General features: G+C 54.0%; 1 protein-coding gene across 8 annotated transcripts in view; it reads right to left on the bottom strand.

The window, feature by feature from the left end:
• The window catches only part of LOC133355062 (transcription factor 12-like), a 249,467-nt gene that overhangs the window by 119,804 nt on the left and 116,204 nt on the right, over positions 1-13,459 (bottom strand). For 6 of the 8 annotated variants that reach the window (XM_061572335.1, XM_061572339.1, XM_061572332.1 and 3 more), the window contains exon 5: positions 12,069-12,174. In XM_061572335.1, the coding sequence (XP_061428319.1) occupies positions 12,069-12,174 (106 nt within the window). The remainder of the gene's footprint in view (positions 1-12,068; positions 12,175-13,459) is intronic. The other 2 variants (XM_061572334.1, XM_061572338.1) reach the window with 1 other exon arrangement.

The raw sequence follows: 13,459 nt of genomic DNA, 5'->3' as shown, positions 1-13,459 counted from the left end.
ACGATGCTTTACAATTCGGCAGTGTGCAGCACCCGCGCACATTCACACAACAAACACAAGCAGTACGATAACATCAACAAACAACGCTACACACAATATACATGGCTATTCACACAAATACACACAACATGCAAAATACAAAGACCCCCTGTATAACCAATGAAGGCCGGCACGGCACACGAGGGCGTGGGTGGCCAGCACCACACCCAGCCGCCTTTGTCTCCCGAGTAGCGATGTTTACACACCGCACCAGGTACTCATTTGAGGCTGAGTCGACCTAGGGGAGACCCAGGACCCGTTAAAATATTCGTCACCGGTGTTGGCCGTGAGCGGGAATCGAACTCGGGCCGCCGGGTTCGTAGCGCAGCGTAGCACTAACCACTACACGACCACTGACCCCCTTGCATAGATGCACATACACACAGACACCTACCACAGCTGACATCATACCCAACACAAAAACACTACACATTTACGCACACCGACATACAAATAACATACAGAATCAGAATATTTATTTGTACCGGAGGAACCCGATGAGCTATTAAGCTTCGATTTAAAGCTTTAGTGACTGCAGAGATTCATCTTCTTGGTTCTTTCGGTAAAGTCACGTAGAAGGGAAATAATAAAATAATAAATAATAAAATCTTTCTCACGACGTTTCGGCCACAACGCAAGCAGCCGTCCTCAGGTGAAGAACAAGTCTGTCGGAAAGACAGCGTCATTCAGCGTCATTCAGACGCTGTCTTTCCGACAGACCTATTCTTCACCTGAGGACGGCTGCTTGCGTTGTGGCCGAAACGTCGTGAGAATTATTTTATTTTTATTAGCTATGAAGCTCTTTTTCACCGATGTCCAGTAGGGGCACGGGGTCAAAAAGTTACCAGGTAAGGCCCACCGAGCTATCAGAAGCGACCTGGCCACAAACGACAGCTCAACCCTAAGTGGAGCTCATCGCGTGGAAATTCATCGCAGCAAAAAAGCACGCCGCAGGCAGACCACAACTCGTAAAAAACTCCTCCGGTGCGCGGGTCGGCGAACGTGGCATCGCGAAGAAGACGGACCGCCACCGGCAATCCGGCTCCCACCTCGGGGGAGGGGGGGGATTTCTACGGCACTCGCCATCTGAGACCCGGAGCGCCCCGGCGAAAAAAACTTAGCGTGCTGCCGAGCAGATATATATATTTTTAAAAACCAAACGTCCCCCCACCCCCGCCCATGCCCACCGTGGCCCTCCTGAGGGGGGCCCAGTCACACTCGATTTCCTGGAAACGAGACAAAAGCAGCTCGCCGGTTGACAGGCGGGGGGGGGGGGGGGACAGCGGCGGGCCCCTGTGGGAGCCCCCCACGCGAGCAGAGCGCCACTTTTCGCTGATGCCAAATGACAAGACGGCAAAGTGGCATTTGGTGTTGACGATTACGTTTTTTTTTTCGATTACCGTACTTGTTTATATTCTTTTGCATTCTTCATTTCAGAAACAGCCACAGCGCGACGTGGCCACGCCGGGTTAACGGCACGCGCGGCGGCGGCGTCGCGGAACCGAACGGTGGCAAATCGGCTTGCCGCGGGGAGTTCGTTCAACCGCGCCGTGCCCGCCGCTCTCGTCGGAGCCACGATGGCCGCACGGCAACGGCGACGGTTTCCCCTCTCAATACGAGAGCGGTGCGTGCGGGCGGGCATGCCGCTCGCCGGAACACGGCCGGAACAAAGTTTTTGGCGACGTCGCTCGCTCAGAGACGCCACCGCCGCTGCGGACGCGGCCGTTCGTGCCGCAGTCAACTTCGCGAACGTAAAGAAGCGTGCACGGGCACGACGTTTTGTCCGCGCCGGTGCCTCCCTTCCGTACAACACAGGGGGGGGGGCCCTTCTAAGGCAATGAAGGGAGTTGAATGATTCCTACCGGGTTCGATCCACGAGGACAGCAAGAACAAATGAAATGCGTTGCCCCAAGTAAACCTCGGTGATTCTTCAAGACGGTTTAATTGAGCGGTGCGCTTAGGATGTTAAGCCAACCGCATTGTGAGCGCGGTATTTCTGTACGTTCAGGGAAACGTGAGTCCCGGAGAGAAAACCTAGGCACGCAAGAGGAGCGCAACGGGATGGGCGACTCAAGACTCCAATCCCTGCGTGATCCACAAGCCGGAGCTCCAGAGCCCTTCACTCAAGGTGCAGACCGCCACATCAGCTCTGCAAGAGATCTATGCTGGACATCTGTGATAGAGAGCTTCACAGCCCATCGGCTTTATCCAGGATAAACAAGGATACTGATTCTGTTGCAAAAAAATGTACGGAGGGAGAAGGTAAGATGGCCCTTTTTTCTTTATAGCAGGGCACGGTGTTCACATTCACAGACCATACCTTCTGATTATTATCACAGCATGCGAGGGCTGCAGTTCAATGTCGTTCCCGTAGCATCACCAACGTGAGAATTTACAAAGATGTATGAAGACAGAGGTGTGTGACACTGTGTTCAGTTCGTGTTCATCTTCCTGCACGTGCCATAAAAAAAAGCAGAGCCTCACCCCCACAGCAGCTAACAGCGTTTTAGAAATATTTAACGTGGGAATTTTAGATAATTTATATTAAGAGGAGAAACCGTCCCCCCCGCACCCCCGCAAATTGAGGCTCTACGGTGAGGCCTACACGATGATAACGATGACGACTCGCGTCCCCTTGACCCAACCCCACACCCCCTCTTTTCATACCCAACGCTCGCTCGTCCCCTTTCACCGGGGCAGACAAAAAAAAAACGACTGTTGCACACCGAAGATCGGGCTGAAAAAAATAAACCCGAGGAGGGCCTGGGGCAAGCAAGCGGGCCCACGAGGAGTGGCGGCGGAGTTCGGTCAGACGGGGGCCATTGTGAGCGCCATGTGAAGTGGCGCACGAGGATTGGCGGGGGGGGCGGGGGACGGGACGTGTGGGTCGCGACGCAAGGGTGAGCGCGGGAAGTCTGCGAGGGGGGGGGGCAGCGTTTGCTTCAAACCCCTCGGCGTTCAACGGACTCAGCCACGGACCGACCGCCTTTGTCTCGTTGCTAACGAGCAGCGCTGCTGCTGCTGCTGCTGTGGCTGCCCGCGCGGGGCCATTCATCATCCTAAAAGCGGCCGTAATGAGGCCCGTCCGGGCGCCGCTGACGCCCGCGCACCGGTGACACCGCCTTTCACCGCGCCCATAATTGCGGCGCGAATGTGCGGGTAACCGTTAAAAATCGAAAGAGAAAAAAATCCCATTCATTTTCAAATTTGAATTAAGGGGGAGGGGGGGGGAGGAGAGTAATACCCTTTGTCACGCAGTCACTGACTTTCAAACATTACTCTGAGACGCAGATCTAGTTTGCTTGTTTAAGCGTGCCTTTGTACACGTGTTAAAGGACAATTTTTGTCCTGCGACGCTGTGAATGTCCAGGTTTGGTTCGTTGCTGCCCAAACCTTTGATGGGACCAAGTGATATTTTTTTATGATAATCGCACACAACGGCGTGCCTTGAGGGGGCAGTACAGCAAGTAGGTATCGGGGAGGGCATCTGCACGTCTCTCCGGTTCCTCCGGTGTTTACCTCCGCATGTAGAACCCACGTGCGTTCAGAGTGTTTGGCTGCTATAAGTGTCCACATAATAAATAAGCCACTTCGTTGAGCTATCATATGTGACGGCCAGGTCGCTTCTGAAAAAAAATATCTCTTGGTCAAATAAAATAGTTTTCTTTATCAGCCACCAACCACAAGCAGAGCTACGGCCACGCTGACTCAAGAACTGCTATCTGGAGCAACGCTGGGTGCAGGGGCCAGTCCAGGAAGACAACCGCGACAACGGGGGAGGAAGGCTTTAAAGATCGACCTTGTGTGCCGCATCTGCAGAGGGCAGCAACAGATCGATGGCCGATGGCCGCGCTAATTGGTGACCAAAGCTTTGCGGCGTCCGTGGCGCGGCAATGTTACCGGGGGACGCCGCCGAGGCGTTTCGATTGCTTTGCTGTCAGGAAATCGGCTTTGCACACGCTCAAGTGATTTAATGGGCGCTTCTGTAAGTCACCTTTGCGTTATTTGCGGGCCGTTTTCTTTATTTTCATGCCGTTCTTTTCGGATTTTTTTGGTTTAACTCTCCCCCTTTGAACTAGGTAAAAAAAATCAATAACACGCAGAATCGCATTGGCAAGGCAGCCCCCGGTGATGCCGACGCAATATGAATTTACGAACGCCGTAACAATTAATGAGCCATTTGCGTAATAAATTTGATGGCCCAAATTTTAAGTGTGTGTTTAGTGTCGCTTTCTCCACGGTCTAATTAATTCTGTGTACACAGCACATCCCAAAAACCCTGGTAACCCTTTCTCTTCAACGTAAGAAAAGAACCTGGCAGAAAAGATTGCGGCGCATGACGACAACGATCATGATTATCATTTTCCTCTTTTATTGTGGTACTGGGAGAAGAAAAGCGTTCGGAAAAAGCTTGCAGATTTATTTTGTTGCTGTTTGTCAGGGTGCCCATTGTGTGGCAGCAGAAAAAGGAGATCAATCAATTTAAGTGTCTGCTTTTCGGCAAAAGGTCAGAGGTCACGTGGGGGGTTTAGAAACGCTGACGGGCAAGACGGGAGGAAGGGAGTTGGGGGGGGGGCAGGCGAGGGCTCAGTTCCTGGTGTGGGGGGGGGAGATGTCCCCGGTGAGACGCGCCGACAGGCAGTCCCACGGCCAAAGGGAGCCCCGGCAACAAGAAGCCGTGGCAGAGCAGACGCCGCGGCGGAGAGAACTGTGGCACATTGACCCGTGGGCAGACCGAATCAACCGCGGCAATGCGAGCTGTGGCTCGGGGAGCACGCCATGACCAAAACAAACATCCCCCGTGGTAGATAAGCCAACATCAGGGGATGCCCGCTGTAGCATCGGGAGAGCCCGTGGTTCAAGATCGTGGGGAGCGCTGGAATCGCGGGCAGGGTGAGACCCAGAAGACTGTCAAGGAGGCCTTGCTAACTTGCCAAGGTTTCACCGAGCGATGAAGTAAACAGAGGAACGCACGCTCGCAAACAGTGGTGCCCACGAGTTAGTGTTGTCCAGCGCTTGCACAGGGATCTATTCTGCTTTCCTAAACGAATTTTACCGCAGCTGATTGCGTCCCGTTTGGTTCGGTACGGATGCTTACCCACGATGCTTCAGTGGCACAAGGGCACACATTTGAGCACAGGTGCAACACGATAACAAAAGCATCAAAACAAGTTGGCGTTACATTTCAATTAAAATCACACATTGACGTAAGTATCTGTGTGTCTCTTTTAATGCATGCTCAACTTCTTTTGCACTGTACATAGCCAACCGCGCAAATGGATGGTCTTTGCATCAGCCCACTTTGCTCTTTGGAACGCAGCGTTGCGTGCCGTCTGTGATTACCAACCCACCGACATCGCTCTCACGACCACAAACATGTCCCTCGTCAGCTCGGTCAGACTCCCGGGGGAAGTGCTGTCAGCGAGCACCTATTAAGCCCGCAGCATGCAGGACACTCCGGGTGAAGGGTATGTGTGTGTGGTGAACACGTCACCCCGGCTGTCCGTTTCCAGAGAGCAATGTACGTATGTGGGGAGCAGCAGTGTAACGGTTAGCGCGCTGCACTACAAACCCAGCGACCCGAGTTCGATTCCCGGCCCACACCCAGTTCTGGGCCTCTCCTAGGTCGACTGAGCCTCAAATGAGTACCTGGCGCAGTGTGTAAAACATCGCCATTAAGGAGACAAAGGGGGCTGGGTGTGGTGCTGGCCACCCACCCTCTCGTGTGCCGTGCCGACCTTCATAGGTGCATGCTAACAGCACTTGCCCAAACAGTCCGTGAAGGCTATACGGGGGTCTTTGTATGTGTATGAATGTTGAACTTTTTTCGCACCGTCCGTAGCCAACCGTGCTATTCGGAGGTGCAAGGGAAGGACAACAAACTAAACACAAAAAACAGTTCTAAAGAAATAACTTTTCAATCTAGATGATTTTAAAGTGCGTAGCTCCAGCGGCATCCTAATATCGAAGGGAAGAGCATTCCAGATGGCCGCAGAAGCGCATCTGAAAGCGCCGCGCGACGCGGTGACCACCATCTTTGTTCGATGGCGAGCAGCCAAAAGCCGCCGCTGCTACGAGGAGGACCGGAGTTCGCGTGACGGTTGACGAGAGGACTGCTGACGAACAACCCATTCAACGTACGTCTTAAGGCCAAGTAAACACTAGGGGAAGCCTCATTAAAATTCACACAATCTCAAAAAACTTGCTTATACTCGCAGAAGTGTCCTTCTCTTTGTCTGAGGTCTCTTGACACTGGGGCTTGCCTGTTTGGTCATAAAACGCTCCCCAAAGCTAAAAATAAGAATTTGCCACAGTAATGACCAACAACCCATCATCCCCGCCGCCACCGTGAGCCACCCCTCTCCCCCAACACAGGACCCTTTCCTGCCTCCCATCCACCTTCCCGTCAGGACGGAAGATTAATAACTCAAGGAAATGGCACATACATAAAAAAAAAACACCAAATGCATTCCGGGATCATGGTGTCAGCTGACGTGGGAGATATTTTCTGCCGAATTTGGCCGAACACTTTTTTTGTTATCAATATTTTTGTTACATTTCCCTGCACAAGCCGAGGGTCTCAGTCAAGAGTAAACATTTTTTCTCTTTCTCTCTCGCTCTCCCGTGTGGTTTTTTTTTGTGTCCTCGCCGACGGCTTTTTCCGCTGGCACGTTCTGCGCCAAACATGCGGCTGGCGACGGGCGTCTGGGCAGCATCACAGACCGCGAGCAGAAAAAAAAACCCGTGGTGTTTGCGTTCCGCGTTGCGACACCGCGTGGTGCCCGATGATGTTCCGTTGGTGGGGAATTGGAGACGAATGCTATTAAATCTTCAAGGGGGCATTCGTGACGATGGAGGCCAAGGGGGATGGTGGGGGTTGCTGTTGTTGTTCAGCCTCTGCTCGGCGTTTCGTACTTTCTACTCCCCGCTCGTTATTCTCCTTCCGTACAGCGGGAGGGAAAAGCGACAACTTTGAAACGCGTTCATTGTGGAACGCAAAGTTATTTTAACCAATCCGAGGAAGCGGTATAGGCGCTGTACGGATCGCAGTGACGTCGCTGGCTGGTCGTCATATTCGTCGGCGATACACATGCACGCACCTTCCGCAGAACGTCCCATTCTGCGGAAGGTGCGTGCATGTGTACGTGCGTGCATGTGTGTCTCCCACGTGGAGTTCCGGCGCGGTGTAGTGAGCTCCACGGTTGCCGCAGGAGAGAGAAGCCACCCCCCCCCCCCCCCCCACGGTGTGATTCTGCTCCTTTTGCGCCGTCTTCACCGTATTTTCGGTGGCGTCCGGAAAACCCGGCCGTCGGGGCGACGCGGCACACAATTGTGGCAAGTCCACTCTCCCGAAAGTGCCCTTCGTGTGCTTCGGTGAAGGATCCTCAGAGGGTCGGGCGCCTCGTGAGTTACCGAGCCCAGGCGACGCGGCGACACCGTGCGCAGGCAGGGCACAACCGATGCCAACATCGCGAACCGCGGTGCGTATTGGTTTGCGTTTTCACAGGCCACGCACAGGCCACGCACAGGCCACGCACAGGCCACCCACAGACCACGCACAGGCCACGCACAGGCCACACACAGGCCACGCACAGGCCACGCACAGGCCACCCACAGGCCACGCACAGGCCACGCACAGGCCACCCACAGGCCACGCACAGGCCACGCACAGGTCACCCACAGGCCACGCACAGGCCACGCACAGGCCACGCAAGAAATGTAAGTAACTCCTCTGTCGGCGGAGTGTCCCAAGTGCACAATGCATCATGGTCCTTTTCCAAGCTTCCCTCGCAAAAGCGTTACCAAACCTGACATTGAATTTGTATTACTGCTACGACTACTTCGCTTGTTGACAGAGGATAGCCTCGCCAAGTCCCAAGATTCCTCTTTTCAGGAGGGTCCTGCCCCAGGTTTTTTTTTGCGCTCGGAGACAAAGTTTGCTTCTGGTAATCCCAACTGATAATTTTTCAGCCTTGTGAGGTGTGTGGCCAATATCAGAACCCGGAGGCAACCAATCAGAACTTGGGGTGAAACATAACTCCGTGGAGAAATAAACCCGAGACTTGAATCGAACCGGAGTTAATAAAAAAAATAGTCATAATAAAATTGAATAGCAACACTGGTTGTCCCATGGATAGACTTACCCCCACCACAGGAACGTGGAATTTCCAACGCCGGCTCAGGGCTGTAAAAACGGGGGGGGGAGCTGCGCATCAACGCTCCTTAATGAGCGGGGAATCACTCCGCTGCAGCGTCATCGCCGGCAGCGGCATGCCGCGCGTGCCGGGATCGTCACTCACCTCTCAAAACAAACAAACTTTCCCCACAGATCGTTTTGCCAAAAAAAATCGCCGCTCTTCCTTGGTTTGCCAACGTTCCATCGGTGTCAACTCTTTACACGACTGCTCCTGCTATTTTTATTTTACCAGGTAAGGCCCACTGAGCTATAATATGTAGCTCTCTTTCAGAAGCGACTTGGCTATCACAAATCAAGTGGCTTATCACGTGGACATTTATATCGTAATGTCGATTCTAAATCGGAGGACCCGGAGAAAAATCCACGCGACCACGGGGAAGATTTACACGCAAACTCCAAATATTTAGCAGGTGTCAGTGTCGGGATCGAATCCACGTCCTCCTGCATACCGGGCGAGGTAGTTAACATCTCGGCACCGCGGGGTCGATCCGAGGGAGACAATGTTTCTGAAAGTGGGTCTCACCTGGATCAATAATGCACAAGGCAGTAACCGTTTGGTGCCGACATGGTTTAGTGTCTTTAAGTGTCCGGAAAACCGCAGTAAGTGTGGTTGTAAGCTGTCAGTTCTATAAATAGTCACACAAACGGATGATGATGGCAGATTTCCCAACTGCCTCTCCGGGCCTAAACCGGGGATCTTTGTCTTCACTGGACTGTTTACGTGTGCACGCATGCGTGAACGTTTGTTTGTGTGTTTAAGATGCTTTGTGTGTGTGAAGGATTATACACGCGGGCCGTGCTGGTGCGTTCATGCGTGCGCAGGATTATGTGCGTGTGTGCGTGTGTGAGACCGCGAACGCTTAGCGCGCTACACTACGAGCCCGGCGTCCCAAGTTCGATTACCGCACACGGCCAACACCGGCGACGACTATCTGAACCGCTCCTCAGCGTCCCCTAGATCGACTCAGCCTCAAACGAGTACCCGGCGCGACGTGTGAACATCGCCACTTGGGAGACAAAGGCGGCCCGGCCGTGGCGCTGATCACCCCACCCCCCCGTGTGTTGTGTGCCAGCCATCATAAGCGCTGCTCGCTGACAGCACTTGCCCCATCGTTCTGTTAAGGCTATACGGGGGATCTTTGCCTTGCGAGCGCGCACGAGGGATTATTTGCGCGGAGGCGGCGTCGGTGGCGGCGTGTCCCTGCGCGAGCGCGCGCGCGTGAATGCAAATGCGAGTGAACTTGAGAGACATTTTCACGGAATTCCTCACGAACACCACGAAGGCCCTCGCTACCCCACGACAAATATCGACAAATACGAAGGAGACATCGGGGCAATACACTCCGCTAGCTCCTGACGCGGTTGACCACCTATGCCCGGTAGGCACCATTCATTCTTAGCATGGCAAACCCATGTTTTTCATTCCCAGAGCCGGATTATGCTGAATTATTCAACAAGACCAAATGTAACGCGATTGCAATTTTCTCTGTGCATTCGTTGGGTGACTGGGCTGCGACCATCAACTCGCGACACCCGAGAGAGCCCAGCTTAACCCGTGAAAGTTTGCACTGGAATGCCAAATGCCGGGCCCAATTTCAATTTGTTTTATTCGCCACGAAATGGAAAGCGGGACCTCCTTGCGTTAAAAGCGAAAGCTTAATCGCACACATACGGCACGGGAGAGAGGAGAGACAGCGTTGTTAAGACGCATTACCCTCAACGCAAACTGGCACGCGCGTGAGCGGACACGATCGTTTCGGTTCAAAGCTAAGCGTGGATTTGTCGTTTCTTGAGAGCATCCTTAAAGGCAGACATAAGGCACAGATTTATTATCAACAATGGGAAGCCTTTCATGTCTGCCCCAAAGACATGTGAGGGATCGTCACTTCTCTGGGGGGAAGTGGGGGGGGAGATTTTGATTTGAGAAACGGACGGGGGGGGGGGAAGCACGAGCGAGCGAGCGGAGGCGCTGGGTACCTCCTTGGGAGTCACTACGCCAGCCGCAGAATGTGCACAGGGGCGACGTTCGAACAACCGCTCGCCACATCCTCCAACGACGCGCACGGTCTCTCGTACGCGTTTATAAACCTCGTGCGAACGGTTCCGCGGTGTTATTTTTTTTTGCTCTTGTGTTTAATTGGGGCTCCACGCGGTTTCATATTGAGGTGGTGGGCCAGGGTTTGACAAGCCCTAACTCTTCCTTAGCCGTATTTTCACGTTTAACAAACATGGTAAAAGCCTTGTCGTTTGTGAATGTTAACAGTGCGGCCAGCAAACCATGCAAGATGCAGAAAAACACGCAAGTCACCGCACGTAAAAGTGAGCACGTACACGCACGCACATAAATACGCGCACGCACACACACACGTACGTACACACAGACACGTAAACACACCTGCCAACTCACACTTCCTGCGGGTACCTGACCTCTGGCTCCCCGCTGCCCTTTGACCCCCCTACAGACTTGCTAAACAAGTGTTCACACGAGCACTATTTGCCTTGCACATCTGTGCGGCTCACCGCTCCACGGGGAGGTTGGGGTGAGTGGGGGGGAGATGGGCGGAGGATGGGGGGGAGGGGGTAACAGCAGGAGGGGCGGTTGGGAGGGTGTGACGCTCATGCGGATGCACATTCCCAGCGTTCCTGAGAGCATTCCCGGCATTGCTCCTGTTGCGAACGCCGCAGCAGCAGCAGCTGTGTTTATTTAAGGTATCGCATTTTAAAAGCGCATTGTGAGCCTCCTCGTCCACATTCATATCGTGGGTTGCACGCTCCGAGCTCTGCTATCCGCGACCCGGTGACAATTGCCGACTGTGCAAAACTCGCAGTGTCGCATTTGGTATACTAACCCGGACACTGACAATGCCCCAGGTCAACTCGGCCTAAAATTAGTACCTGGCAGGATGTGGTCAGGATGGGTGCTGGCTTTGGGCCGCAGCGTCCGCGTGCGAGCGGTGCGCTGGCCGCGCCGTCCGACTGCGTCTGCGCTGCTCTCAAGCGTCGAGTGCGTTGTGGGACATCGAGAGGGTGGCGATGAGGGCCAACTCCACCACCGCACACCCACCGCAGTGGGGCTGCATCGACTGTCGCCCGTGTGAGTTCTGCGTCTTTATTTGTTTCGCGAGGACCTGCTCGTGTTGTCCAACACAGGCGTCTGGTCTCTTGGGTGCCCTGTCTGTGCGGAGTTTGCATGTTCTGCCCCTGTTTGGCATGGGTTTCCTCCTCCTCCCCGTCCTTTGGTTTTTTCCAAGAGATAAAACATCTTACTAGTATTGGCCAAACATCCCGATGCTGAAAAACTACCTGCATATGACTCAGTTGGAATTACACGCAGAAACATCGCCCCCTTTCTGAAGAAGAGTCTTGAGACTTTTGTAATTATAAAACATAATTACAAAAACAGACCCTTGTCCTACATAGAGGAACTGTACTGTTTTGACTTTGGACAAACGCATTACTGTGTATGTATGTTGAATTTCTTTCTCACCGTACGTAGCCAACCGTGTTAATCGGAGGTGCGTTGTTCCTAGGAATGTACCGAGCGCCACTGGAAAAACGCGCCGACTCCGACACATTCACACCCTCCATGCGGACGTCACGGCCGATTCCCGGGGTCGGCCCAGGTGAGAGAGAAAAAGCGTGCCGCTCGGCTCGAGACGTTGAAGGGTAGCCCGGGGTCTGGGCGGCCCGCCCGCGCATGGCGTTGAGGCCTACTCTAGGCCTACTGGGACATCCCCGGTGGCCCGAACAATCGGCGAGCGCGTGCCGGCTCCCAGCGTGGGAGGGCGCCGTGCGTCGCGAGCCGGCGTGCCGTGCGTCGGAGGGGGCGTACCGATCATGCTGGAGCCGATGAAGGCCGAGCTGCTCATGGCTTCGTGCGCGGCCAGGCCCCGCTCGGGGACGTGCTCCGCGTAGTGGCTCCCGTCGGCGAACGTCTGCTGCGGCGCAAAAACACAACGAGCGCGGGAAAGAGAGGGAGCGCGGAGTTAGCGAGCCCCGGGGGGGGGGGGGGGTCTGCGGCGAGCATCGATCGCTCTGAACGCGCGCTGTTGTTCATTTGTAGCTGATCGTTGGCTTAGCTCGCGTAATGCCCACCCCGCACCCGACACAGGCAAACAAGCGTTTATCAACGCGACAATGATGATTGTATCGGCTAGCCGGCAGCGATTAGGCACGAGCAATTGAATTCTTATCCAATGGCTACATTTGGCGGTGAGAATTGTTCATCATCTCACCGAAGCAATGATAACAGGCGCGAGCGTTGTCGTACACACGCTGCGTGTGTTCATCTCTTTGGCTGCGTCGGGTGGCGGAGGGTCTTACGACAACAACATTTGGCCAGATCGTTTGCGTGGGCCTAATCCAACAACAAACAACCATAAATCATAATATTGGCTGCGACAACCTCCCGTGTATTGTTGAGTGCTTTATTCGTTCACATTGCGACCTCCTCCAGCCCGCCCCCCGGGGTCACATCGACTGACATCACATCTGCCCATCGCCGTGCGCCGTCTCCGCCACGATCGCCGTGGCCAGCACGTCACTCAGCGGGACCGGTGAGCGAGCGGCGCGGCTGCAGATGTCCTGAGGATGATTCGCCAGGGGCGATCGAGCCGTGGCATCGACGGCTCTCAAACCCCAGCGCTGCCCCATCAGCGTCGATCGAACGACAGCCGCTTTCAGGGTTATCCTACGGACAGACCGTCCTCGCCACAAGAAGGCGGAATGCCTATCACTGGTTTGCGGGGTCGCCAACGGAAGTAAGGCTTGCTTAAGCATGGAGGCACAATGGGTTTTGACAATGAATTAACGTGCATTTATTTTTGACTCAACAAAGGAAAACATAACCGAGCATTGTAAGATTTTATGAGGGGTGTATTGTGTGACGCAAGCAAAGTGCAACACCGCCTTTTGGCGTTCTCTGGTCTGACACTGGTAGGCGATGAAGAAGGCTGTTTTGTTTGCATGTTCACAACAAATACTTGTGGTTAATGCTGACTTGATTCCTTGCAAGAGGTGTCTATTTGGTGTTTGAACTTCTTAACACCTCCACGTTACGTCTTACACAGCTAGAACTCTCCAACGCAAACTCTTGCACTCAATTCTCCTTCACACCGCACCGGGTACTTATTTGAGGCTGAGTCGACCTAGAGGAGGCCCAGGACCGGTTCAATAATAATCGTCACCGGTGTTGGCCGTGAGCGGGAATCGAACCCGGGTCGC

Source organism: Lethenteron reissneri, chromosome 50 (assembly GCF_015708825.2).
Source record: "Lethenteron reissneri isolate LAM-NWPU_2019-01 chromosome 50, ASM1570882v1, whole genome shotgun sequence".
NCBI lineage: Eukaryota > Metazoa > Chordata > Hyperoartia > Petromyzontiformes > Petromyzontidae > Lethenteron > Lethenteron reissneri.
This window is presented reverse-complemented; position numbering and strand designations above follow the sequence as displayed.